Genomic DNA, 27,268 nt, shown 5'->3' on the forward strand with positions numbered 1-27,268 from the left:
ATTAGTTTGGGATTTATTTGAAAGTTTTTTATAAATGGAATCAATCATTAATATTTGTTCTCTGTCGGAACTTCTTAAAGTGGAACTTAATTATCTTAAAGCTGTGGCAATTGATAGATACTATCCGCCAACTTTGATTGATTCCATTTATAAAAAACTTTCAAATAAATCCCAAACTAATGTTCTTAACCGAACCTTCATCAGAAAGAATTTGGTTGTTTTGCCATTCTTTCCATCTGTAAGCTATCAGGTTGCTAAGATTCTAAAACGTTTCCAATTCCAGGTGGTGTTCTCTCCTATTAATAAACTTTCATTCTCTTCTCTTAAAGATCCTATTCACCCTCTTAATTGTTGTGGAATTTATAGAATTAATTGTAGTTGTAAACTTGCCTATATTGGACAGACTCGGCGTGCTTTAAAAATTCGCTTGAAAGAGCATCAAAATTATGTGAAAAAACAACAATTAAATAAGTCTAGTATTGCTCAACATTGTTGGGATTCGAATCACTCTTTTGATTTTAACTCTTATCAGATTATCCAAAAATGCCCCAATTCAGCAGATCTTGACTTTTGGGAATCCTTTCATATTTTGAGGAACAGTTCTAACTTAGTTAACGATCTTAGTGCAGTTCCATATTTTTCTAACATTTGGCTCCCATATCTTTAATACTGTCCTTTCCCCATCCCCCCCTCCTTTTTTTCCCACTCATTTTTATCTATCTCCCTTTGTTTATTTTTACCTTTTTGTCTGGATTGACAACCCCCCCCCCCCCAATTTTCGTCTATTTATCTTTATTTTTCCTTTTTTCGAATATTTTTTTGTGTTTTTTTTTTATTGTATTTCATGGTTTTCCATTCTGCTTTTCCTTTCCTGCGGTTCACGGTTACTGACAATTTCTTTTCTTTTTGTTTTAGCTTCGGCTTAATCCTTGTCCAATTGAATTCTTTCTTTCTGGGTTCGTACCTAAGAGAAAGCTCCTGGCCTTTGCTTGCATTCCTATTGGTTCCTGATCGGTTTATAACTTTGTCATTGGTGTTTGGCTAATCCGCTGTTTTTATCTTTTAAGCTGCATGTTTATCTGTTCTTGGCTTTTGTCGGATGTCTTTTCATCCATAAGCTCATTATTTTTTGCATTGAAAAAGGCGTTCCCTGTAACGCCGAAACACGTGTCTGCTGTAATTTACAAATTTGTGCTTCTACTTACGTTGTTTGGTCTGACTTTACTAATCTGAATACTTTACATAAGAACTCAAAAAAGAAAAAAAGAAAGAACATAATCTTACATTTTATCTTCCATGTCAAGAAATGCATTTATACTGGTTTCTGAAATACAATTTAAAAAAAATCTTTCTAACTTTCGGTAGTTTTGAAGGATTTTGTAATACATAGGAGACCGTTGATTAAGAGTAATATTTATTTTTTTCGATCGGACAACTGAAGTGATCGGTGAGTGGGAGAATATATATCTTAAGGATAATAAAACTTGAAACTAGTTTCTTATTACAATAGGCTACAGATTATTGGATTGCAATATGTTTACTTCAAAGCAATAATTAGGATGCGTTAGAGAATTATTTTTTTAGAAAATGGAGCAAGGTCGACGTTTAAGACAACCAATTGGGAAATATTGAGGTATTCATTTAAAACAATGAATACTGTATCTAGCCTCTTTTAGCCCCCCCCCCCTCCCCGAGTTGCTATAGTAGCACTGAAAACCGTAGATGTTTTTTCTTTCTTTTTCTTTTTTTTAAACTTATATTCCATGAGCTATGTTCAACTGATACCAGCTTCATATTCTTTTTCTTTGACAGCTGCCCATTATTAGAAATCTGAATATGAAACAATGTGTGATGTAAAATAATTATTTAGATTTCTGCACTTAATATAAAATACTTTACTTATTATTTTTAAAAAATTTTTTTTCATATATTTTATTCCACAATTGTGTTATTATATTGTTTAAATTTAATTTTTTGGGGCTTTTTTCTAAGTACTAAGGAATTGCATAAAAAAATCATTTGAGTTGAAATAAAATAATACCGTAAGAGCATTCTATCTTATATCTGTCTTAATATTTAAGCATAATTTAAGATGTTTCATTTATATTTTATGTCTTTCAAAATGTGGACGCCCCCCCCCCCGTTTGGAACAGCTATCGATGTCCCCATTTAATCCACCAGCGACTTTTTTTTTAAGTGCTACTTCTTTTGATAGGATTTAGACAACTTATCTTTAAGTTTTTCAGAATTTACCTGAAGCCCGGAAGAAACAATTCTATATTCCCAAAATCAAGATGGCTTAGTTAAAGTCAATTCAGTAAAAAGTGAAAATCGATCAGAAAAGTTGAGAGTTTTTAACAAAAGAATAAATCGACAAACATGTCAAGAAATAGATTAAATCTGATACTGCCAGTACTAATCATTAAGAAATTGTAAGTCCACATTTGGCCCGCCGTTCTTGTTGTAAACAATGCTACGCTTCTTGGAAATAATTGACAGAGGGACCGCACCTCTTTTAACTGTAAATTTAAATATGCTCACATTTGCAAAATAACTGCTTTTTATTTGCATTATAATAAAAACAATCTATAATTTTGTTTGATAAGTGTCACAAGTCTGAATATACAGAGAAAGAATATACTTTAAACTCTAATCTTTATTGTTGCTCTCATTATGAAGTTGACTTTAAATTTTGTTCCTTTAAATTTTTTACAAACATACGTACAATAAATAATAAAGTACTTAACATTCTGATTTGGTTCCTTCAATTTTAATAACATGTAAAAACAAAGAATCAGTGCTCTAAAATTTACTGGAAAATAAAAATAAAAAATAAATAAATAATGAAATAAATTACGTTTAATTTAGCACTAGCAACAGAGATGTCTATATTCCGGTGATTCTTGAAATGATAATATTCAACTACCCATAAAAACCAATATTGAATTACAAGTTTAAAAAACCCAGACATAAATGAATTGTATGATCCATCACATTTAAATAAAAAAAAAATTAGTTTATCTTGTTCCAATACATAGTTCTTGATTGTAACATAAAACCTGACAACGGGCACACAAAAATCAGCTTTAGGGGCCTAATATGGTACACAGACCGTAGGATAGGCTTTAGTGGCTAAGAACGCTCTAAAACTCAAAAGCATTTGTGATTACAAATTACATCCTAAAACATAAAAATATAAATGAAAAAGGTACTTATAAACTTCCATTACCGGCATTCATGTCACTAAGTGAATCATCGCAACATCGTTCAAACTAGAGGCTTCTTTGAAATTCCAAGCGGAACACAACTACGAACTGACATCTTGATAAAATGAGACCACCCATTCAATTCTGGTCACAAGTTACGTAGTTCTTTACATTTGCATACCACTAAACTCATAGAAATAATATTGCATTAGTGAATAAATTTAGATGAAGGAAATTCAGGCGGCTAGAATGAAATACTTTAAGACATGAATAAAAAAAATAGAAATATATTACAGGCCATCCGTTTGTGTGCACAAATTGTAAGTTAAACATAATGGAATAATTGAAACATTTCAGAAAAAGAAAAAAAAACTCTAGAAAAATATGTTTTTGCAATTCAAGTTTTATGTAAATTTTCCCTAGAGAAAGGTTTTGTAAAACAATGAGCTACATTATTTTTAGTTTCAAAAAATTGTATTCCAAATTCATTTTTATCAATCAAATTCCTTAGGAAATAGTACCCCACATCAATCTGCTTTGTTCTGCAATTTCCTATTGCAGAACTAGAAAAATCGATTGCAACTAGATTGATTAATACTACTCTGTACAGTGACAATCTAAAATTCTGAACTCTTTTCGTAGCCAATAGATTTAAAATTCCTTTAACCGACATCCTTAGATTATTCACTAATTGAAATATACTCCGCTTCCATCCCCCCCCCCATTGAAATCCGGTCGTCGTGATTCGAGGCGTAATCTGTATCAGAATGACAATGATTTATTCAATTTATAAACAAAATTTAGATTTCAGGGATGGACAAACTTTTCAGGTTGTCTCACAAATCTCCTCTTTTACATCCGCATATAGATACGCATTGCAAACATCTACATGGAAATGGACTCAATGTAGCTTATACACAAAAATTCAAAAGAAAGCTTCAATCAAAGGAAAAGAAATTACTAGAGAGAACACTTGCGAAAAGTACCCCCCCCCCCCACCTGGTGGGTATTTAAAATTACCAGTCTGGTCTTGAAGCGCATTATTTCATTCTGCTCATTTGTTTTTTAATTAAAAAAAAACATCTGTACCCTTTTTTCTTTCTAAAACTTTCATTCAGTGGAACCACTACGTAAACTTTTTTTCTCATATCACCTGAATTTCTTGAGTTATTCCGTTTTGCCAATTTTAAATCTCGTATATGTTAGCTTCTAGCTTACTTGAATTATCCCCCCTATCTTCATAAAAATCGTATACTTTTCTTGAATTATCATCACAAGTGAAATTAAAATATTTTGTGTCATATTCAATGTTATTTTCAGAACAATAAACCTCGGCTTCACGATTAGGACTTTAGAACCGTCGTGTCAATAGAATAATACTTATCTCTGCATTCTTTATTTTGCCTTGGACTTTCTTTAACCCATTTAATTCTCAACATGCTATTTATGATTTTCAGGATATTCTTCTTCTACTTCAGATTTACTCGGTAGTGAAATAAAACTGTGTCCCTCTGTTTCTCGTTCCTGGGGGGGGGGGGGGGGGGTTCGCCCAGAATTTATTTTCATCGAATTTAACATTCAGCGTTTCTGTCACTTCGCGATTTTTGAGATCCCAAATTCTGTAACCTTTCGTATGAAACGCATATCCTACCATGATTCCTTGTTGAGTTCTCATATCCAATTTGTTTATTTTCTATTTTGGAAGTCCAATATACGAAATGCAGCCAAAAAACCACGGGAGTGTTTAATAGATGGCTTTCTTCCCCCAAATAGCTCAAAATAGGTTTTGTTTAATAGATGGCTTTCTTCCCCCAAAAAGCTCAAAAAAGGGTTTGGTTTTTCCTTTTAAAACCGCTCTAGTCCGTAAGCAGTGGAAATACATAGCTGCTTTGACTCAAAACTGCTGAGGAACTTTCGATTCATTTAAAAGTTTCCATTCATTAATGTTAACTTATAGTGTTCTATGACGCTACTTTATTAACTAGAGGATTTGTTGGTTTTTTCGATTCTTATGCTTTGGTCGCTAAGGTAAATTTCAAACCGGGAGGGAGTTCAGAAATTTCTTTCCGTTATCGGAGCTTTGCCACAAATCTCTCTTATCTTTTGAAACCTGACAAAGTTTTCTTAAACCTCACTTTTATTCTTAAAGAAATAAACTGGAGAGTTTCTTGAAAAATCGTCTATTATTGTGAAAATAATTCCCCCCCCCCTTTAAAAAACTCAACTGCTAAGGAACCCATCGTATTCAAATGCAAAAGATCTTACCGGGCATTGGCTTGAATCTCCGTTACAGGTTTAAACGAAATTCTCCGATTTTTTCATCTTACACGGATAACAATCAGACATATTTTTACTTTTGATAAGCAGTGAAAGACAATGAAGTACAGAATCACACTTTTCATTATTTATAATATACTTTTTGTCTTCATCCTGAACATGTTGATGCCAAAATTTAAGACTCAAAGTGTTCTAAAAGTTACAATGTAAGGAAACTGTTGAATTTCAAGGTTATAAGAGTTTCAAATTCTACTGTAGTTCTCGAGCATCTACTTTTCTAAATGAGCATGTCCTTCAAAGCGAATAAAATATGACAAACAATGCATAATAATGTAAATATTCTACATTAAATTTAAAAGCTGTAATTTTGACGAGAACGAAACACTGCCAGATCAGAAATGAAAAGCCGAAAATTTTAAAATATAGCCAGGCACGGCCTGAACTTAACATATTGGGAAAACGTATAATCTCAATTTGCCAAATGGAACTTAAATATTTGCGGATTAATAAAATACTGGTGAATGCACACATTAAGTACGCACAATTAAGTACAATATCTAATGAAATTTGGTCATTCGAAAATTTAAAAATTGCAACATTACAATTATGTCCCCAAATTTGCCGAATAGCCAGACAAAATTTTCCCAATATGGCATTTTTGGGGAGGTCATAGAGACTTCCCATGACCTCCAATCAAGTGCCTTTAAATATAGTTTCTAAAATTATTTTTACGTTCACAAGTTTCAATGGTACTAGTGCAATTTTCCTGAAGTAAAACTTTAATTTCTTGCTGACGCAAATATAAAACTTTTAAAACACAAGGGTTTCGTGTTTGTATTTTAAGATGCTTATTTTTTTGAGTTTTTTATTGATGATTTTTTTAATTATTATTATTTTACTTTCGACCGATAAGTATGAAAGCTGGCTCCAGATTTCAGAGAATTTTGAGTCGTTCAGACATCAGAGTATTATATTTCCAGTGTCAAATTCTTCAACAAAAAATATCAGTAAATTGTATACTGTTTGCATGTCTCTCTGTCACGTTGTTATTTTATTTATTTACATTTTATTCATCGAATTATGTACAGAATATAAAAGCTACTGACGCTATAACGTAAAGTTTTTCAATAAAATGGTTAAATGCAAAATGTTAAAGAATTTAAAACTGAACATAAGAAAGAAAAAAAAACAGAAGAAAGAAGTCAATCGCGATATGCTAAAAATTCACTAGAGAACATAAAAATTTAAATTTTAAGTACGGACATAGTTTATAACACAAAATGTAATCGTACACAAAGTTTAATGTTCAAATAACTTTAAATACGATCAAGAAAGGAATTGATTTATTTTTAAATAAAATTTGAGTTTCAGAAAATGTTTAAAAACTATCACACGTGCAGTAAAATATTCAGAATCACAACAACTACTCAGATTTTTGCTAGAAAGCAATCGCTGCAACTTAGCAACTATAAGAAATTGCTAAGTCAGCATCAACGAATATTGGGATACGAATTGCGATTTCAAAATAAACTGTTATTTTACATACATTCTCGATGATAAAGAAAACTATATTTTGAGGAAAAGGGAATGAATAATATAACCAGCACTTACCTTTAACTTGGATTACAGTTGAGCAGTCCTGCCTCAGCACACCCGAATCATCAAAAAACATGGCTGCCAATATCTTGAATTCATTAGTTTCTGTTCCCGTATGAAAGAAACACCTTTTGCGCATCGTTTTGCGCAATCTAAAATATTTTTACAGTTTTTCTCTGTTATTTGGCAGAGCAGTATTAAACTGTAAGAAAAAACAGTATATTACTATAAAAACAACACTTATTTTTTGCAGTGCATATGCTTCAATTTTCAGAGGTAAGTTTTCTTGATTGGAATAGACTACATATGTTACTACACAATTAAAATATTACTAGGTAAGTGGAGCTAATAGCGGAGATATTTCGCCATTTCACTTTACCTCGCTATTTCATTTTGCCCCGCATTCTCCTACTTGTAAAATAAGCTCATGTAGTGACGTTAGTGTTAAAAATCAAAGGAATAAACTACTCTCTACTAGTGGAAACAAACGCAACGTTTTTTCTTCTGGAAAGGACCGCTCAACATCTGTTACGCTGTTTCTGAATAATTAGATAATCTTTCAATATTTCCCCGTCAAGCTGTTTTACATTTGAGCTAATGAGAAGCAACGGGATGTAAGTGGACCTCTTCAAGTTCCGAGTAAAACTCGTTTAAAGATCAGATAATAGGTAGGCGTTCATTGAATTTGTTTCTTAAATCATGATGTAAAGCAGCACCCACCAGAGTTACTAGTATCGAAAATAATATGGTGTCTGCTAGTAGTAGATGCCTTAAAACCAAGGAAAGGTTACACCACCATTTGTACTGATTATCTCCACATTTTTGATTGTGGCACTTATTTGCTTCTCACTACCTCATTTGTTATTGCTTTTTCGGAAAGATCTCCTTGATTACTAAATGTTTAGCGTGTCGCACCACTCGCTCTAAGTAAGCCTAGTTAATACGTGAAACATTCCCAGAAACAATAGTTATTCATATAAAGTAGAAAAATATGGAAAGCATTTTATTAAAAGTTGTTACACTGAAAGACTTTTAATGAAAACTTGTTCCATGTCCGTTTCAGGCATTCTTTCATTACACACTTCAACAATCGATGTAAACGATTTTATTTTTGATACAAATGACTACTTATTCGTAAAACCGTTATTGACAGATTTATTTGTAATTATTATAATTCATTATTGTTTTTGGCAACTATTGAATAACTTGACTCAACCAAAGTAACACCAGGACAAGGCTAGTATTAAAAAAACTCGTAAAATCTTAGGAGTATCTCTAAGAGGTAGAGCAAGGTGGAGAAAATTATAATAAAAACTTCTTTAAGTGGGTCAAATAACACGAACTTGAATTCTTCTATGTAAATACACTTTTGTTAACATAGCAAAATTTGAAATTCCGCAGATTAATATTGATATATTAAATTTGTTTACATGATCCAAAATCTCAATTCATTTCCTTTCCATTAAAGCCCTCATTTTAGGTATATTTCAGTTTTAATTTAAGTTGCTTGTATGTCGTTCAGTTTTGTTGATGCAGTTTTTTTTTATTTTCAATGATTTTGGAATTTCCCCCCTCTATTCTCTTCTTTTCTAGTATTTTTTGCATGCATGTAAATTTTGAGACTACAAATCTTAAGAGTAAATCGAAATAACTGTTTTAATTTTAATAAAGGATCTTGTATAGGGTATTCTGTACTTTATTACTACTAGTTTTAAAAACTACATTTAATCTACACTGATTAGTCTTAATATGCATGCCTCTCTTTATGCTTGGGTATATTTGAAAGTATGAATATCTTTTGGTGTTAGTGGTGATGGCTCACTTTTACTTCTATTTTCTCAATAGCATGGATTTTGGGCCCTTATCTGTGTAAAGCTGTCGCTTTTCTACAAGGTTTGGCTGTCAGTGCATCTGTCAATACTTTAATGGCCATATCAATAGATAGGTAAGTATGAATAGTCCAGGAGGCTTCCTAATACGAATCCAATGTATCATACCTGTCTATAAATATACAGCAATGTCAATATATATGCATATGTAGTTTTTATGCTATACGCAACAGCGGTTTTACAGCAGTATAGCATTATTCAATTTCTTTTGATATTTATACAATTTAGAGAGATGTTTTTATATGGAGGCTAATATTTTTTTACATAATTCTCTTTTATTTTTTATATAATTTTAATAGAAAATACTGGTTATTATTACATATTTAATGTAAGACGTGGATTTATCTGATGCATTTTTAAGTAAATGTGGTCTCTCCTTTGACTTATTTTTTACTAATACGATACAAGGTTATTACAAAAGGGTTAATAATACGAAAAAGGTAATAAATTGCTCAATTGAAATCTTTTTCCCAATAATAATCTTGAAGCCATTTTTCATCTTTTGATAGTTTATTGTAATGTATTATTGTGGTGACATAATAATCTAGGCAGTTTTATTACAGATCAGTGTTTGTTTAAAAACTTTGTGTTGTAAAAAAAAAACCTTTAAAATGCTTCTGATATAATTCTTGCTGATTCTTATGTTAAATTCCACCTGAATCCAGATATGACCACCGGTTTCCCCCTGCACGTGACACTTTTTTTCAGTTTTCAACAGTTTCATAGCCAGTATTTTTATTTGGAGGGGAATATATATATATATACTGCAAAAAATAAACTGTTGTTTTTACGGTATAATACTGGCAGCTCACATTACAAAGATAAACTAAAATTTGCAGTAATATACTGTCTTATAACAGACTTTTACTGTGAAATTTACAGCGATAAACTGTAAAATTAGCAGTAATATACTGTCTTTTAATGGAAATGCCCTGTGAAATTAACAATGACTTGCTGTAAAATTAGCAGTAATATAGTTTTTTAATGAAACTGCCCTGTAAAATTTACAGTATCAAACAGTAAAATTAGCAGTAATATACTGTTTCAGGAATGCATTGGCCTGTAAATTGAACAGAGATAGTACGTAAAATTAACAGTAATACACTGCTTTTTAAATGAAATTGCCCTGTAAAATTAACAGTAACAAACTGTAAAGTCAGCAGTAATATGCTGCGAAATCAGCTGCACTGCTCCGTAAAAGCAGTAGTATACGGTTTTATCAATGATTTTTACAGTAAAATTAACAGCAGTAAAACATAAATTAAATAGTTATAAATGTTTATGCAAAAGAGTTTTCTCCCCTATTGTTGTCTCTTTTCATAGCCGAAATCACTGCTTTTACAGCTGAAGAACAATATAGAAAAGTAAAGCAATTGATTCTGTATGTACGTTGTAGAAATTAGCCTACATACGAAATCTGTTCCTTTTCTAAAGTTTTTCAACAACAAAATGTTTTAGGCTATGAAAAGCAACAAGTAGAGAAATATAAAAACATTTTACATAAAAATAATTAACTGCTGCTAAATATATGCTTTATTGATATTAATTTCATTGTACACAAAATAAATCAATGCCCATCTTTATATTTTATAAACACCTGTTACAGGTGGAAAAATGGTGCTTTTTCATTTCTACAAAAAACTTTTAGCTTTTATTGCCAACTTAAAAATTTACAAATAGAAGGAGATTGCAAGATATGGTCTGAAGCTTTATTTTAAGAACAATTATAGCCTTTTCATAAAACAAAACTTTTTGATCCATGAAGGTAGTAAAAATGAGAAGTTTTTTTATACATATATAACTGAAAACACTACATCGTATCTTCACTGAAAGTACTTTTTTCACTTTCAGCAATATTGTAATGCTAAAATGAGCAGCATAACGTGGGAAATGTTTTACAATATGCAATCCATTATACCTTCAAGTTTATTTTTAACTTCATACAAACAATTCCTTGTATTTATTTTCCTTTTCTGGAAAAACAGATTATTTTCATGGTTTTCTTCTTTTTTTAATGTTATAAGTTGTACTTGTACCTACTTTATTTGAGAAATACTATTAACAAACGTTATTTCACACCATATGTGCAATATTCAGCATTTAGACTGCACAGAATGGTTTTTATTGTAAACTGAATAGTATTATAGATTAGATAATACTTGATATTATTAACCTTTTAAAGTTTACATAGATGAAAACAAAAAATATGTGACATTTTAGAATTCCAGAGTTACTAAACAGAAACAATTTTTCACTCGGTATAGTAAAATCTGTCAGGTTTATATAAAGTTTAACTTTATATTCTGTTATACTGTTTTCATGAGAAAAAACGAAACATTCACAGCATTAAAAATCGCCAAATTATTTTATTTCGTATACATTACCTATAAATACAGATTATTACAGTGAAATTGCAGAAATTCATTTAAAATCGAATGCAAATGCTTTCGAGGTCAACATTTTTATATCACGAACTTGATTCTTCTTTGTGACATCTTTGCCGACTTTGGAGCCATCATTAGGCCTTATATTATGAAAGCATCTGTCAAAATAAAAATTGTTAGAATCTCATAAAACTTGTGGACACCAAAAGACATACATGGAAAAATCAAATTACGTAGGTATAAAAATACGCCCAAAAATGATTAAAATTATGACTCTGAATGATCTGAAATTAAGGTTACCTTGAGAAACGTTTTTATTTTGAAACTGCTTAACATATACCTAAATTGTAATTGAACCGTTTATTTCAGGAACGAGTTAAGCGTAAATATGTTGTTTTAAGGAGAAAACAAATTGTTTGGCAGCAATTTGCGAATTACGCATTTGTAACGGTGGTTATTAATGTATAGTTAAAGTAGACCTAATCTGGATACTTTACATAAGAACTCAAAAAAGAAAAAATAAAGAAAATAATATCTTACATTTTATCTTCCATGTAAAGAAATGCACTTATATTGGTTTTGAAGTGCAATTTAAAAAAAAAAATCCTTGTAATTTTCGGTATTTTTGAAGGATTTCGTAATACATATGAGACTGTTGATTAAGAATAATGTTTAATCGATCGGATAACTGAAGTGGTCGGGAGAATAACACTCCTTCTATAAGTCAAGAATTCCAAGTTGTCCAAAATGGGAAAGCTAACATCTTGGCCTAAAGAAAAAAATAAAAATGTTTTAAAAATGATAAAACTTGTATCTAGTTTTTTCTTATAATAGGCTTCAGATTATCGGATTACAATATGTTTACTTCAAAACAATAATAAAGATGAGGTAGCGAAATATTTTTTAGGAAATGGAGCAAGATCGATGTTTAGGACAACCATTTGGGAAATATTGGGGTATTCCATTTAAAACAATGAATACTCTATCAAGCCTCTTTTAGTACCCCTCCCCCGAGTTGCTATAGTAGCACTGAAGGTCGTATATAGATGGTTTTTCTTCTTCTTTTTTTTTTGGTAACCCATATTCCTTTCCAACACTTGTTAAACAGCTCAAACTATGTTCAACTGATACCAGCTTCATCTTTTTCTTTGACAGCTTCCCATCGTTAGAAATCTGAATATAAAACAAAGTGTGACGTAAAGTAATTTTACGTTTAATTACTTAAAACTCTGTATGTACTTAATATAAAATATTTTACATACTTATAATTTTTCAAAATATTTTTTTTCCTATATTTTGTTCCACAAATAAGTTATTGTAGTGTTAAAATTTAATTTTTTTGGAGCTTTTTTTCTTAAGTACTAAGGAATCACATAAAAGAGTCATTTGAGTTGAAATAAAATAATACCGTAAGAACATTCTATCTTATGCCTTAATATTTAAGCAAATATATGATGTTTCATTTATATTCTGTGTCTTTCAAAATGGGGACGCCCTCTCCCCCCCTCCTCCAATTTGAACACTATCGATACCCCCATTTAAACCATCAGAGACTTTTTTTTTTTATTAAGTGGCACTTCTTTTGAGAGGATTTACACAATTTATCTTAAAGTTTTTCAGAATTTTCCTGAAATCTGGAAGAAACAATTCTATATTCCCAAAATCAAGATGGCTTAGTTCAAGTCAATTCAGTAAAAAATGAAAATTGGTCAGAAATGTTGAAAGTTTTTAACAAAAGAATAAATCATCAAACATATCAAAAAATTGAGTAAATCTGGTAGTGCCAGTTCCAATCATTAAGAAATTGTAAGTCCACATTTGGCCCGCCTTCCTTGTTGTAAACAATGCTACCCTTCTTGAAAATGCTTTGCCAGAAGACCGCACCACTTTTTAACTGTAGATTTAAACATACTCTATTTGCAAAATAACTGCTTTTTATTCACATTGCAGTAAAAATAATCAGTAATTTTGTTTGATAAGTGTCACACAAGTCTGAATATGCGAAGAAATACGCTGTAATATATCGTACTTTAAACTTTAATCTTTATTGTTGCTTTCATTATGAAGTTGGCTTTTAATTTTGTTCCTGTAATTTTTACAAAAATACATACAATAAATAATAAAGTATTTAACATTCTGTTTTGGTTCCTTCGATTTGAATCAGTGTTCCAAAATTTACTGAAATTTTTTTAAAAAAATAAAGAAATGTACGTCTAATTTCGCTCTAGCAACGGAAATTTCTATATTCCGGCGATTCTTGAAGTGATAATATTTAACTACCCGTAAAAACTAATATTGAACTACAAATTTAAAAAACTCAGACTTAAATGAATAGTATGCCCGATCACATTTCAATCAGAACAAAATAAAATTCAGTTTATCTTGTTCCAATCCATAGTTCTTGATTGTTTCTGCTAAACAATCTGCTAGCAGATTGTTTAGCAGAAACAATCTGCTAAATTATTTTTAGTTTCAGCAGATTTTATTCCTATTTCATTTTTATCAATCGAATTCCTTAGGAAATGGTACCCCACATCATTCTGTTGAGTTCTGCAATTTTCTATTGCAAATCTAGAAAAATCGATCGCAACTATAATGTCACAGTACAGAGTACTATTAATCAACCTAAAATTCTGAACTCTTCGTGGCCAATTCATTTAAAATTCCTTTGATTCATATAGCTTCCTTAGATTGTTCACTAATTGAAATTTACTCCGCTTCCATCGTTGACAGTGCTACGCATTTTTGTTTGAATGTATACCATATTAATTTGAACCTATACAAAAAACTAGACCCCCTCTCCCTCCCTCCGCCTTTGAAATCCGGTCGTCGTGATTCGAGGCGTAATCTGTATCAGAATGACAATAATTTTTTCAATTTACAGACAAAATTTAGATTTCAGGGATCGAGAAACCCTTCAGCTAGTCTCACAAATCTCCTTTTTTATACCCGCATATAGATACGCATTGCAAACATTAGTTTGGAAATGGACCCAATATAGCTTATACACAAAAATTAAAAAAAAGCATGAATAAAAAAAGGAAATTGCTGGAGAGAACACTTGCGAAAAGTACTCCCCCCCCCCATACCTGGTGGTTAACTAAAATAACCAGTCTGGCCTTGAAGCGCATTATTTAGTTCTGCTTATCTGTTCTGCTGTGTTTTTCCAATCTTCACTTTCTGGCGTTCTCAAACTTTGTTTCAAATTCGAAGGAATTACATCTTCAAAAATGCTAGCTTCTAGCTTACTTGAACTATCCCCCCCCCCTCATCTTCATCAGAATCTGATACTTTTTCGTGAATTATCATCACAAGTGAAATCGAACTATTTTGGATCACATTCAATGTTATTTTCAGAACAATAAACCTCAGCTTCGCGATTCGGAATTTAGAACCGTCGTGTCAATAGAATAATATATATCCCTGCATTCTCTACTTTGCCTTTGTATTTCTTTAACCAATTTAATTCTCAACATGCTATTTTATGATTTTCAGGATATTCTTCTTCTACTTCAGATTTACTCAGTAGTGAAATAAAACTGTATTCCTTTGTTTCCCGTTCCTGTCCCCCCCCCCCCCACCTAGAATTTATTTTCATCGAATTTAACATACAGCGTTTCTGTCACTTCGCGATTTTCGGAATCCCAAAATACTATAACCTTTCGTATGAAACGCATATCCTACCATGACTCCCAGTTTAGCTCTCATATCCAATTTGTTTATTTTCTGTTTTAGAAGTCCAATATAAGATATACAGCCAAAAAAAAAAAAAAAAACAAGTGAGTTTTTAATAGATGGCTTTCTTCCCAGAAATAGCTCAAAAAAGGTTTTGATTTTTCCTTTTAAAACCGCTCTAGTCCGTAAGTAGTGGAAGCACATAGCTGCTTCGGCTCAAAACTGCTGAGACAAACCCGTTTCATTTTAAAGTGTCTTAATTCCATTCATTAATGTTGTGTTATGGTGTTCTATGACGCTACTTTGTCAACTGGAGGATTTGTTAGTTTTTTCGATTCTTATGCTTTGGTCGCCAAGGTAAATTTCAAACCCGGGGGTTCAGAAATTCCTTTCCGTTATCGGATCTTTTCCGCAAATATCTCTGTTCTCTTTTAAAACTTGACAAAGGTTTTGAAAACCTCACTTTTCTTCTTTAAGAAATAAACCGAAGACTGTCTTGAAAAATCGTCTATTATTGTGAAAATAAACCCCCCCTCCCTAAAGAACTCAACTGCTAAGGAACCCATCACATTTAAATGCAAAAGATTTTACCCGACTTTGGCTTGAATCTCCTTTACAGGTTTAAACAAAATTCTCTGATTTTTTTCATTTTACACGAATAACAATCTGATATATTTTTACTTTTTATATGCAGTGAAAGACAGTGAAGTACAGAATCACACTTTTCAGTATTTATGATATACTTTTTGTCTTCATCCTGAACATATTGATGCCAAAATTTAAGACTCAAAGTGTTCTAAAAGTTAAAATGTAAGGAAACTGATGAGTTCAAGGTTACAAGAGTCTCAAATTCTTTTGTAGTTCTGGATTCATCTACTTTTCTAAATGAGCATGTCCTTCAAGGCGAATAAAATAAGACAAACAATGCATAATAATGTAAATATTCTACTTTAAATTAAAAAGCAGTAATTTAGACGAGAACGCAACACTGCCAGATCAGAAATGAAAAGCTGAAAATTTTAAGAATATAGCCAGGCACGGCCTGAACTTAATTAAATATGTTGGGAAGGCGTATAATCTCAACTTGTGGAATGGTACTTACATATTTGCAGATTAATAAAATACTGGTGCATGCGCACGTTAAGAACGCACAATTAAGTACAATATCTAATGAAATTTGGATATTTGAGAATTCAAAAATTGCAACATTACAATTATGTCCGCAATTTTGCCGAATCGTGAGATAAAATTTTTCCAATGTGACAATTTTGGGGAGGTCATAGAGACTTCCCGTGACCTCCCATCGAGTGTTTTTGGATATAGTTTCTAAAATTATTTTTATGCTCACAAGTTTCAATGGTACTAGTGCATTTTTCCTGAAGTAAAATTTTAATTTCCTGCCGACGCAAATGTAAAACTTTTGAAACACAAGGGTTTCGTGTTTGTATCTAAAGATGCTTAATTTTTATTAGTTTTTTTTTTGGAGTGCTTCATTGATGATTTTTTTAAATTATTATTATTTTAGTTTTGATGGATAAGTATGAAAGCTGGCTCCAGATTTAAGAGAATTTTGAGTCGTTCAGACATCAGAGTATTGTATTTCCAGAGTGGCAAATTCTTCAAAAAAAAAAAAAAAATCAGTAAACTTGATACTGTTTGCATGTCTCTCGGTCACGTTGTTATTTTATTTATTTACATTTTATTCATCAAATTATGTACAGGTTATAAAAGTTACTGACGCATAACGTAAAGTTTATCAATAAAATGGTTAAATGCAAACTGTTTAAAGAATTTAAAACAGAATATGAAAAAGAAAAAAAAAACAGAAGAAAGAAGTCAATCGCGATACGATAAAAAATTTACTAGAAAACATAAGAATTTAAATTTTAAGTACTCACATCCTATATAACACAAAATATAATCGTAAACAAAGTCTAATGTTCTAATAACTTTAAATACGATCAAGGAGGGAATTGATTTCTTTTTAAATCAAATTTGAGTTTCAGAAAAAGTTTAAAAACTATCATACGTGCAGTGAAATATTCAGAATCACAACAACTACTCAGATTTTTGCTATAAAGCAATCGCTACAACTTAACAACTAAAAGAAATTGCAAAGTCAACACCAACGAATATTGGGATACGAATTACGATTTCTAAATAAACACTGTTATTTTACATACATTCTCGATGATAAAGAAAACTACATTTTGAGGAAAAGGGAATGAATAATATAACTAGCACTTACCTTTAACTTGGATTACAAATGAGCAGTCCTGCCTCAGCACAGCCGAAATATCAACAAAAATGCCTGTCGATACCTTGAATTCATTAGTTTATCTTCCCGTATGAAAGGAAACACCTTTTGCGCATCGTTTTGCGCAATCTAAAACATTTTTACAGTTTTTCTCTGTTATTTAGCAGAGCAGTATTAAACTGTAAGAAAAAACAGTATATTACTATGAAAACAACAATTATTTTTTGCAGTGTATATATATATATATATTTCCGGGAATTGCACCGGCTGCACCGTTTATTATTTCTTGATATAGTGAAAAACAATGGCATCAATGTGTAATGCCATAGTATATGCATACCTAAGTTCATTTTTAATCATCATTGTGTCTGGGAATGCAAGTTGAATAATACGGGAAAGTTTTTTACTGAAGATCTGTGATGCTACTCTGACTATACAAAATACGATGTTTCCAATGATTTTTTAATTATTTTTTATTTTTTTTTCAACTTGCAACTTTTTCGGACATGGGACTCCCTATATTCTGCTTTTATGCCGAAAAAAGTGAAAAAATTGTTAAACAACCCCCTACAAAAAAGAATGGATTTGATGGTTTAAAAAATAATTTAGGGGAGAATACCCCCATGAATCTCTTGACTTGGTCTAAATGTTCATGATTTTGAATTTCGCATTTATCTAGCCCATCGGAACAGTGTCAAATGCTAAAATAATACTCCCTTTCTCTCCAAATAAGAACGTTCACGTTTCAAGACGTTAACTAATACACATATTTTTTCTGTTTTCAATAGTTAATATCGTTTAAATTTTTTTATGCACTTTATTAACACGTTAATTTTTGTAAAGCAACAACTTTCTAGTGTCGTTTATGTTGTACTGTATCATTGGTAAAGATTTTATGAATTGATTTTGTCTGCTTTTATTACATATATTAATGTTAAATTACCAAAATTTTTGTCGAGAGTAAATCAAAATTGAAACAGATAATTATGTAATGTTTTATGTATTTGAATAAGGTTCCTCAGAGACCCACTTGCTCAGATTTATCTGAGCATTTAAAACCGATAAACCGAGCAATTGGTAGGTGCGGGTGGTCTCTGAGGGTGTCAAATGTCAAATGTCTCCAAATAAGAAACTGCTAAGAAACTGTAAAATATTAGGTGGCGTCATTTCCGGAAAGTGGGACGTGTAGAGGGAAAACAGTGGTCATATTTGGATTCAGGGGGCATTTTACATTAGAATTTGCAAGAGTAATGCCAGAAGCATTTTGAGGTTTTTTTTTTTTTTTGGCAGCACAGTGTAAATTGTTCGATATCTGTAGAAGGACCAATAATGCAGATAGTTGACTATAGCTTTTGTAAGAAAATTACCTATATTACCCTATGATGTGAGAGAGGCAATCTAGTGGGAATGGTATACCTGATTTTACGGTACTATCATGTAAAGAATCTAACCATTCGCTGTTCGGTAACCATTATGTTGATTGTTGCTTTCGGTTACGAGATTAATGTTTTATTTTCCAAACTTAAAGTTTATGAGATTTTAGGTGCTTAAAAGTAGTTAATGAATTGCTATTAACTAAGCATGCAAGTTTGTTTTTGTACTAAATTCACTACTACGAAATGCTCAGCATTCAATTGAATTCATTGTATAGGGATTTGAAAATTAATTCTACTTCGAAATGAGCCATGAGGAGAAAACTAGTAAATTAGTTTTTATTCAATTAGACAACAGAACACAGGACGTTAAGGGATTTTATTTTTAGCAAACACACACACACACACAAAGCGCTTCATTACTGCATTTAGTATTGTCAAAAGGCATGACATGTTAAAAATACTTTTAATGGCTTTAAAGGGTTCTAAATGCTTGTTTTAATCTTTATACCCACTGTTTAAATGGTGATGACGTAAGCAGTTTTGTGAAGGATGCAGTGCACCGACATATTCTTAAAATTTATTTTTATGTTTTAACCCTAGGGACATTATTATATATTTAACTGCCTTTCAAAACGTTGTATTCATGTTTTGTAACATGTTTTGTGTACTATGTTGGAAAACGTATTTCTCAGATTGAACCAATTCTGTAACATGTTTAAGTAACGGTAATTAACATTTTAAACAGATGTGTCTGAATGTTATCTTTCGTCTAACTACATAAGGGGGAAAACCAGTTTAGGAGGTCGAAATTTTAGTGTTTTTCCTGTTTTTTTTTTAACAGGAAAGAAATAATCAGAATTTCTTTAAACATGGAGGCTAGTTTATTCATCTTTTAAAGTACATTTGTAATTTTTTGAAGTTATTTCCCCCAGAATTAATGGAGTTAGAAGCTGCTGTCATCAGAGCTTGTTGTTGGTGCGCATTACTGAAGTCAATCATTACGATTTTTCTTACTCGTAAACAACATAAATTTCCTGCAATATAAACCTAATTTTGATCAAAAAATTTGAAAAATGCATGTTTTTGAGGTGTTTGATTGCAATGTTATGTTTTTATACCAATTTTTTTTTCACATTTCTTGCACAAAAAAAAAATATTTTTCTTAATATTATCCAAGAGTTAGGTTCATATAGAGTATAATTGAATAAAGACTATTCACACAAAATTTTAGAACGATTGGTTAATAACTCCTTGAACTAGAATGCATACCAGTTGAAAAAAAATAGTTTTGAGAAAAACGCGTTTGAAAGAAAAGTCTTGTGAACGTTTTCGAATCTTCACAGTCACTCCAAGTGCTCATAGCGTCGGAACTTATCTGAATGTTTCACTCAAACTTTGCTAACATATTCTTGAATAATTTTATTAACATTTTATGACATTTAAAAAAAAATGATGTTTTCACCAGTCTTAACTGTTTTCCCCATTTAACAACGTCACATACGTTGCCATAATTAGTTGGTAGTGAGTTTGAAAGGGATTTTTTTTTGGTGATAATTCAATTCCATAACTTCCTAAACCTCTTTTTTTAAGTCTGTAAATAATCAGTATACTGCCTTTAGTTTTAAGATCCTTTGAATGGGGAATTTTAATCGTAAAGACTCCAGTTATGATCTAAAAAAATATATGCAATATCAGTTTTATTTTAATAAATAAATGTTGCTGCACAGATATCTGTTAAAAATCTCTTTTTTTTCTGAAAAAATCTGTACGTTCAAAGAAACTAAAAATTAAATAAAGTTTCTGGCGCTAGCAGTTTTTTTCATTTATCATTCGTTCTTTTTTTCTTTGTGTTTAAAAAGAAGATAATAAGGTAGACTATCTCTTAGCTAAACTTGAATTTCAAATCCGTTTCGATGCAAAACTATTTTCGGCTAATAGTAAAAATTCTCAGTTGCAGAAGTCAAGATTTAATGAATCGTTATTTAGAATCAAAATTACCAAAAAAAAAAAAAATCATTAAATCATTTTGGAAAAACAGCAGCTGCCCTTTCTTGCCCACTACTCTGTTTCCCCAAATCTCTGCAATTGTTTCGTAAATTTATCGCTATATATATATATTTATAAAAGTAAGGTCAAAGAAATTGATAAAGGAAGTCTGTGGCGAGCCTGCGTACAGGAGACACCATAGCACCTCCAGCCTTAAAATTTAGTACAAAATTAATTTGAGCATCGGTGGTTTGCATCTGGACATATGTTTTTTAAATTTCAAATTAGTTTTTTCTAATTATGTTTTTAGTCCCAAATTTCACGTAAATCGCGTACTAAAGGGATAAAAGAGTTTATGCACCCGTTAGCATTCTATGTCGTTTGAAAGAGATTTCATTTCTGCATCAAATAAAACTTGTTCGAATTTTCTCAATTAATTAGAAAAGCGGATATAAGGGTTTCTATTTTAGTGAAAAGTTCTAGGTTGAAGGCTGAACTCAATTCAAGCACGGATATACAAACAAACAGATAAAAAAAACAAAGTATGTTACTAGAGACCACAAGTTTGAAAGCGAACATACAAAACTACCGTTTTGCTATGCTGAGGAAGCACTTAAGCAGTGAAATTTTAGTGAAAGTTAGTTTGAACCCTGGGGGGGGGGGGGGGGGAGTGCTCTTTGAAGCATTGCTTTAAAAACAATTTCATTATACGTATCTTTTTTTTTTGAAGTTCTTTATGTTTTCAAGTTGGAGTGGCATTTTAATATTTTTCTATGTTTCAGTGTGTTTTACTAAAACTTTTTTTCTGCGGGAAAGGTGATTTTTTTTTTCTAATCGTAACACCTATAGCAACTGATTCTTGATACTATAAATTCTTCGCGATCCAGATAAGATTGCGAAGCAATCATCGGGGGTTAGTGAGCTGCAGCGAACAAGGTGTGGAGCCCCCTAGTATTGATTAAAAATATTTGTTCAAATAACTATTCAAAGAAAATTGTACAATTTATTTTTTCGTGTAGGACTTTTCTAACCTCTAACAAACATGTGTTGAAATTTTCTTTATTCTCTCGTGAAGTTTAGGAACATTGGTCCTTCTTCAGACTTCACTAAAATTAACCCTCTGCTGCCTACCGTGACTTTGAGGTCACATCAAATTTCATCATTATATTTCCCTGTAGGAGCGTTATTCCTTTGTTAATCAGTGTGACTAGAGTAATGCCAGTACGGCTGCTATACAATAAGGTCGTTGGCACTGACATAAGTTAATGTGTTAGTTACAGAGTCATAAACCAATTTTGAAATTGTTAATAAATTTAAAAACAAAATTCCACCTTATGTAGGGTTAAACATTTTCTCTAACACTATGTGCATATATATTTAACCCTACAGATAATTATAGTTTGAGCAGTTGAGGGTTAAGTTAAATTCAATTATACACATATGAATCAATTGATTTTTGATAACTGATTGAATACTGATTTTTGTTAATGTTGTTGACAGATTTCTTGCAATATGTCTTCCAATGCGATACCAAATGACGTCTCACAGCTGCCGTTGCGTAATTGCAACGATATGGGCATTTAGTGCCATAGTCGCATTCCCATGGATCATAGTCTTCAACTTGATATTCTTTGGTAAGACATCCGATAATGAAGATCTGTACGTCTGCCGAGAGGTTTGGCCAACGGAACGCATGGGGAATGCATATTTCATAGTGGCTAATCTCATACTTTGCTACCTGTTGCCACTATTTGTGATCATGGTGTGTTACAGTTTCATTTGGATCAGAGTCTGGAAAAGAAAGACACCGGGCGAAGGTGAACACAACAATGGAATGATACAAAAGTCAAGAATCAAGGTCATCAAGATGCTGTTCACTGTTGTGTTGGTATTCATGGGGTCCTGGTTTCCTCTTTATGCCATTTTCACTCGCATCAAAGTTGGAGAACCTTACCAGGAGAACAGCTGGGAGGAAAGCATCATACAACTGTTGGCGCCGTTTGCTCAGTGGCTTGGAGCTTCCAACAGTTGTGTCAATCCATTGTTGTATGCATTCTTTAACAATAGGTTCCGGGCTGGTTTGGTGGAGGTTCTGTCCGGTGAGAAATGCTGTAGGTGTGCCAAAAAGAAAAAGTTAAGGTTTTCGTCTGGGAAGGCTAAGACACTAACTACGTCAGCGAAAACCAAAAATATTACGTCTGTGAAAAAATGTGGCTGCGAAACCATTGCTTTGTGAATTGTTTTATTTTTATACGTATATAACTAAACTACATTGTCAAATGAGCTGTTGTATATTTATGGATATAAAAACCTAAAACAGAGAACTGTCGTTGGCAGACAGAAACTTTATGAAATATTTACTGTATATTTCCGTGTACTACTTTAACTAAGTTAGATATTGTGATAACAGGAGTTTCACACTGCCTACGTTATGAAAAATACTGCATGCATAATGAAATAGCTGTTCTTTGCATAAAATGACAGTGATATTATTGTTATTATGTATATATTTTCATTTTTTTGTAAATGCATGATCAAACTTTGGCACTTCAGCTGTCATGTTGTAATCGTGATAAAAATGTACAAATATCAAAGTGTTATATGAATTAAAAAAACATGGTTTTTATCAAATATGTTGAACACTGTACATATTAAAACATCGGCTGCTTATTTGCCCATGAAATAATGTTAAATTAAAAATTATATCGAGGGCTCCATATGTCTGGCGGCAGTAGGTGCTTGATCCAATCATTGTTCAAGCAAAAAACTTTATCGAAGCATAAATATTCGTTTTGATTCCACATACAGACACACAATCACACTCGATTAACTTATAAAGGCCCTCCTTATTGCGTCGGGAGTTGAATACACGTTAACGTACACTTATGGTTGGTTGCCATTTTGTCCTCAAAAAAAAAAGCAGAAAAGAAAAGAAAAAAAAGCTGTTTATTATTCCATGCTCCGTAAAGAGATATTTTTATCATCAGCAGAAAAATTGTCTGCCCAGAATTTAAATATAAATACACATGTTTTATCAACATTTAACTGCAATAATCTTATAGAATTTCAAGAGATTCAAGAAAAAAAATCGTCATTTATATTTAAAAATTTTCCCCCAATATTTTATGAACATAGCAAAAATAAATTCTGTAGCCGATGTGCTTCTAAATAAAATTCGTAGAAACGTGGCTCAGTTGATTTTCAAGTGAAATATCCATGTTCTTTTGACTAAGCTATTAGAATCTTGTATGAATTCAATTTCTTCTGGTTCTTATAAAACGTCCACGTTTTAACATTTGATTGATTTTCAAACCTATTAACTTTCAACATTCTGAAACTGAAATGATTGCTTTTTTATTTTGCTTTTATCTTTGTATTATCTTTGTTTTTTTAGAGAAATTATAATTGGGAAAGTAGAGCGTTCACTTAAAAAAAAATCATAGACAATATATATATTTTTGAAGTTCAAGGTTTGGTGGATATGTTTTCCATCTAGTCACTGTAGTTAGAATTCCTCTTTTGATCCAGATGTGGAGTAAAACTATTTTATTAAACAGCCTGACTGAAAAAAAAGAAGCTTTTAATTCTATTTTTAAAGTGAGCTAATTTAATTGAAGCTTGTCCAGTGAAATCCAAGAACATATTCACCGTCAGAAGAACAGTAATCTCTGTGTTACTTGTTTCGACTCGAACCTAGTCATTCGGAAATGGAGAAGGATTTTAATAATTATTCCAATTAGTATTCAACTTTTTTTTTAAAGAACAAAGTAGATGAAGAATCTCGTTATTTATTTGATTTATATTTTTTAAAAACTCATATTTATTTCATTCGTTATTAATCGCGTGCATTTTTGTATCATATATTTGAAAATGAGTTTCATTATTTAAACTTTTGTTACGACTTTCTTATTGTTACATTATCTTCCTTCGATGTGTGATGCTTTTAATACGCTGTGGTTTTGTTCAGTCTCTTGTTTTGATAAATAAATACATAAAGTTTTAAAATAAATATATTATAAGTTCCACTCAATTTACCATTCCAAGGGCAAAATATCCCACAAAGATCTAAAAACAGGGATCAAAATGGTTGTAAATGTACGGAATAACTTTCGGTTAGAAGTATAGGATGTCCTTGACACATTTCCAATGGTCCTTGGCACATTTTTAAAATTCATAGAAAAGTTACTAATTGTCATATGAATATGCGGTTTGCACCATAACCATACTTCGGATGCAAGAGTTTTTATGACATCATAAAAAGGAAAAAAGAAAAGAAAAAAATGCAATTATAAGTAACACTATGACGGCTGTATCGTCACAGCAAAAGAAAATCAAACGTAATGCAAGGTGTTTAACCCTCTTGCAGTTGGACAGTCCCAGAATTAAATGTTAAATGGACGAGATATCTCGTCATAAACTGCAAGGTGGTTTCAATTCATTAAACAGAAAGCAATGCCTTTCATTTCCAGAGTTCAATGTGTGTAACGTTTGTGGACATTCAATGAACTTAAGTATCATTTAGACGTGGTTTGAGCAATGTACAGTGCACACATAGAATCCTGGTAATGAAATTATCTGCCCATGGTATTCTATCATGGGCAGGTAAATAGTAGTACCTGCAGATATGAGTTTTCGAGAAATGTTACGAAACACGCTTTAGATTCAATAAGGACAATAAGGAAATACTGGAATTAGACTGTTTTTCGCGCTTTTTTTCCCAGAAGGAAACAAAATAAGCAAGTTTGTATAATAATGCTAACGTACAATAGATAACAAAAATGCAAAAAACAAAATGAAAGAATTTCGGTTACTGCCCTTTACCTATCCACGACAGTATTGTTTTCCGTAAGAAAGATAAACTCCTCATATTGATGTTTATTTTCCTACTGTGCCGGTACATCCGTCCCAATAAGTTGCTTATATAATTACATTTTTTTCCATTTCCTTTTCTTTCTTTTTTCTTTTTCTTTCATATCATTTTTATTTTTTTGGTACCTGTGAAGTATTACGGCACGAACCACACATTCGTCTAATAGCCAAAGAGCCCATGAGTGCCCGACCTACGTCATAGTATAAAGACCCAAAATGTTTCTGCGTTAGGACATCCCAGCAGTTTAGGTAAGTTTGCTATTACTCAAGCTGAGTCGCGCTGGCTTTGGCAGGAAACAAGTAGCTAAGCTGCGTAAAATTGTTGCAAAAGCTACTTATCATAGATTTATTCCATGTAACGTGACCTGGTGGTCCTCATCTTAAAAGAATAGTGAACCTTTCTTACCGTCTGTGATGTGCTTTCACAGAAAAATTTTGGGCCTATGTATAAAAATTTCATACTTTGACGTAGGTCTGGCGCTCACGGGCTCGTGCTCTACGATTCTTTGTTGCTTTTCCTCGAATGCTTAAACCGTGTCGATGACTTTTCGGACACCCTGTATGCAAGATGTTCAAAAAGAAGTTTAGACAAACCAATAAAAGGTATTAAACACATAAGGGTGAACAATAGTAGCTGTAGGTGAAGCCTAAGGTCGTATCGTACTACGTGGCACAAAGCTTACAAAAATGAGATGTCAAAGTTGAGCTCTCAAGAGATAAAAAGTAGAAATATAATGAAATTCAAAGTTGCACAAGACCAATAATCGGAATCTTTGTACAGAAAAAGTGTACAATCAAATTGACTACCGAGTATGACGTTGCTCAGTGACATCGACAAGAGAAGAACTGGCTTTCTATGAGTGATAAGGGTAAATCCATCTCAATTCAACAAAGGGCGTAACATGATGGTCTCCGATTTTTTTTGAATTTAACATAAGTTTAAATTCATAAAAAAAAATAAGGAAATACGTTTTTTTCCCCAAAAAATTCCTGGGCCGTGATACAGGTCGCCAAAGATGGCGATCCTGTCATGATTTCACACTTGGGATTTTTGTCAAAATCTTTAAAGTACATTATCTTAGGAACGGTAGAACGTATTTTGTTGCGGTTTGTTTTATTCAAAACGATATTTTTTCTTGTTTAAAAAAACTGAAATATGTGCTTTAGTTTTTTTCCCAATTTTTTGAAAAACAAAAGTTTAATATATATATATATATATATATATATATATATATATTTTTTTTTTTTTTTTCAAAAAAATGTCAATTCAAAAAAAAAAAAAAATGCATTTTTTTTTTACAGTTAGTGCCACTGAGCACTAAGTTCTCTGAAAAAGAGACCTTCCATTTTTTTCATGTAAGAGATTTTAGAGTCATTTGAAAAATTGGGTTTACGTAATGGTAGACCGGAAAATTCAAAAACATTTTTCGCAACAAGTGGCCAGAAAACACTTTTAATTTAGTTATATAACGACATTTTTATTTTGAGTCTCTTCTTATCCAGGAGTTTTATTTTTTTATGAAAGCAAGAACACAGTCTCCAACTGATTGGTTATATTTCCCCACGCAACCTTTCAGCGTAGTGCCAAAAAAAAAAAAAAAATCGTTAAGCCCAATGCCATCTTGTTCTCACTAAATTCAATATCCTGAATAAAATAGCAACTCAAAATGAAAATTTCATCATATAACTTAATTAAAAGTGTTTACTGGCCACTTGTTGCGAAGTTTTTTTTTTTTTTTTGAATTTTCATGTC

General features: G+C 31.6%; 1 protein-coding gene across 1 annotated transcript; it reads left to right on the forward strand.

Moving 5' to 3' along the window:
• Positions 1-1,176: 1,176 nt before the first annotated feature.
• On the forward strand, positions 1,177-22,882 carry LOC129220624 (neuropeptide SIFamide receptor-like; the record flags this gene model as incomplete). Its single annotated transcript, XM_054855054.1, has 3 exons — positions 1,177-1,224; positions 7,333-7,355; positions 22,147-22,882. Coding segments are annotated over 3 exons (807 nt in total), but the record flags the coding sequence as incomplete, so codon positions are not given.
• Between the last annotated feature and the right edge of the window lie 4,386 nt (positions 22,883-27,268).

The sequence above is a fragment of the Uloborus diversus genome, chromosome 4 (assembly GCF_026930045.1).
Source record: "Uloborus diversus isolate 005 chromosome 4, Udiv.v.3.1, whole genome shotgun sequence".
Taxonomy (NCBI): domain Eukaryota; kingdom Metazoa; phylum Arthropoda; class Arachnida; order Araneae; family Uloboridae; genus Uloborus; species Uloborus diversus.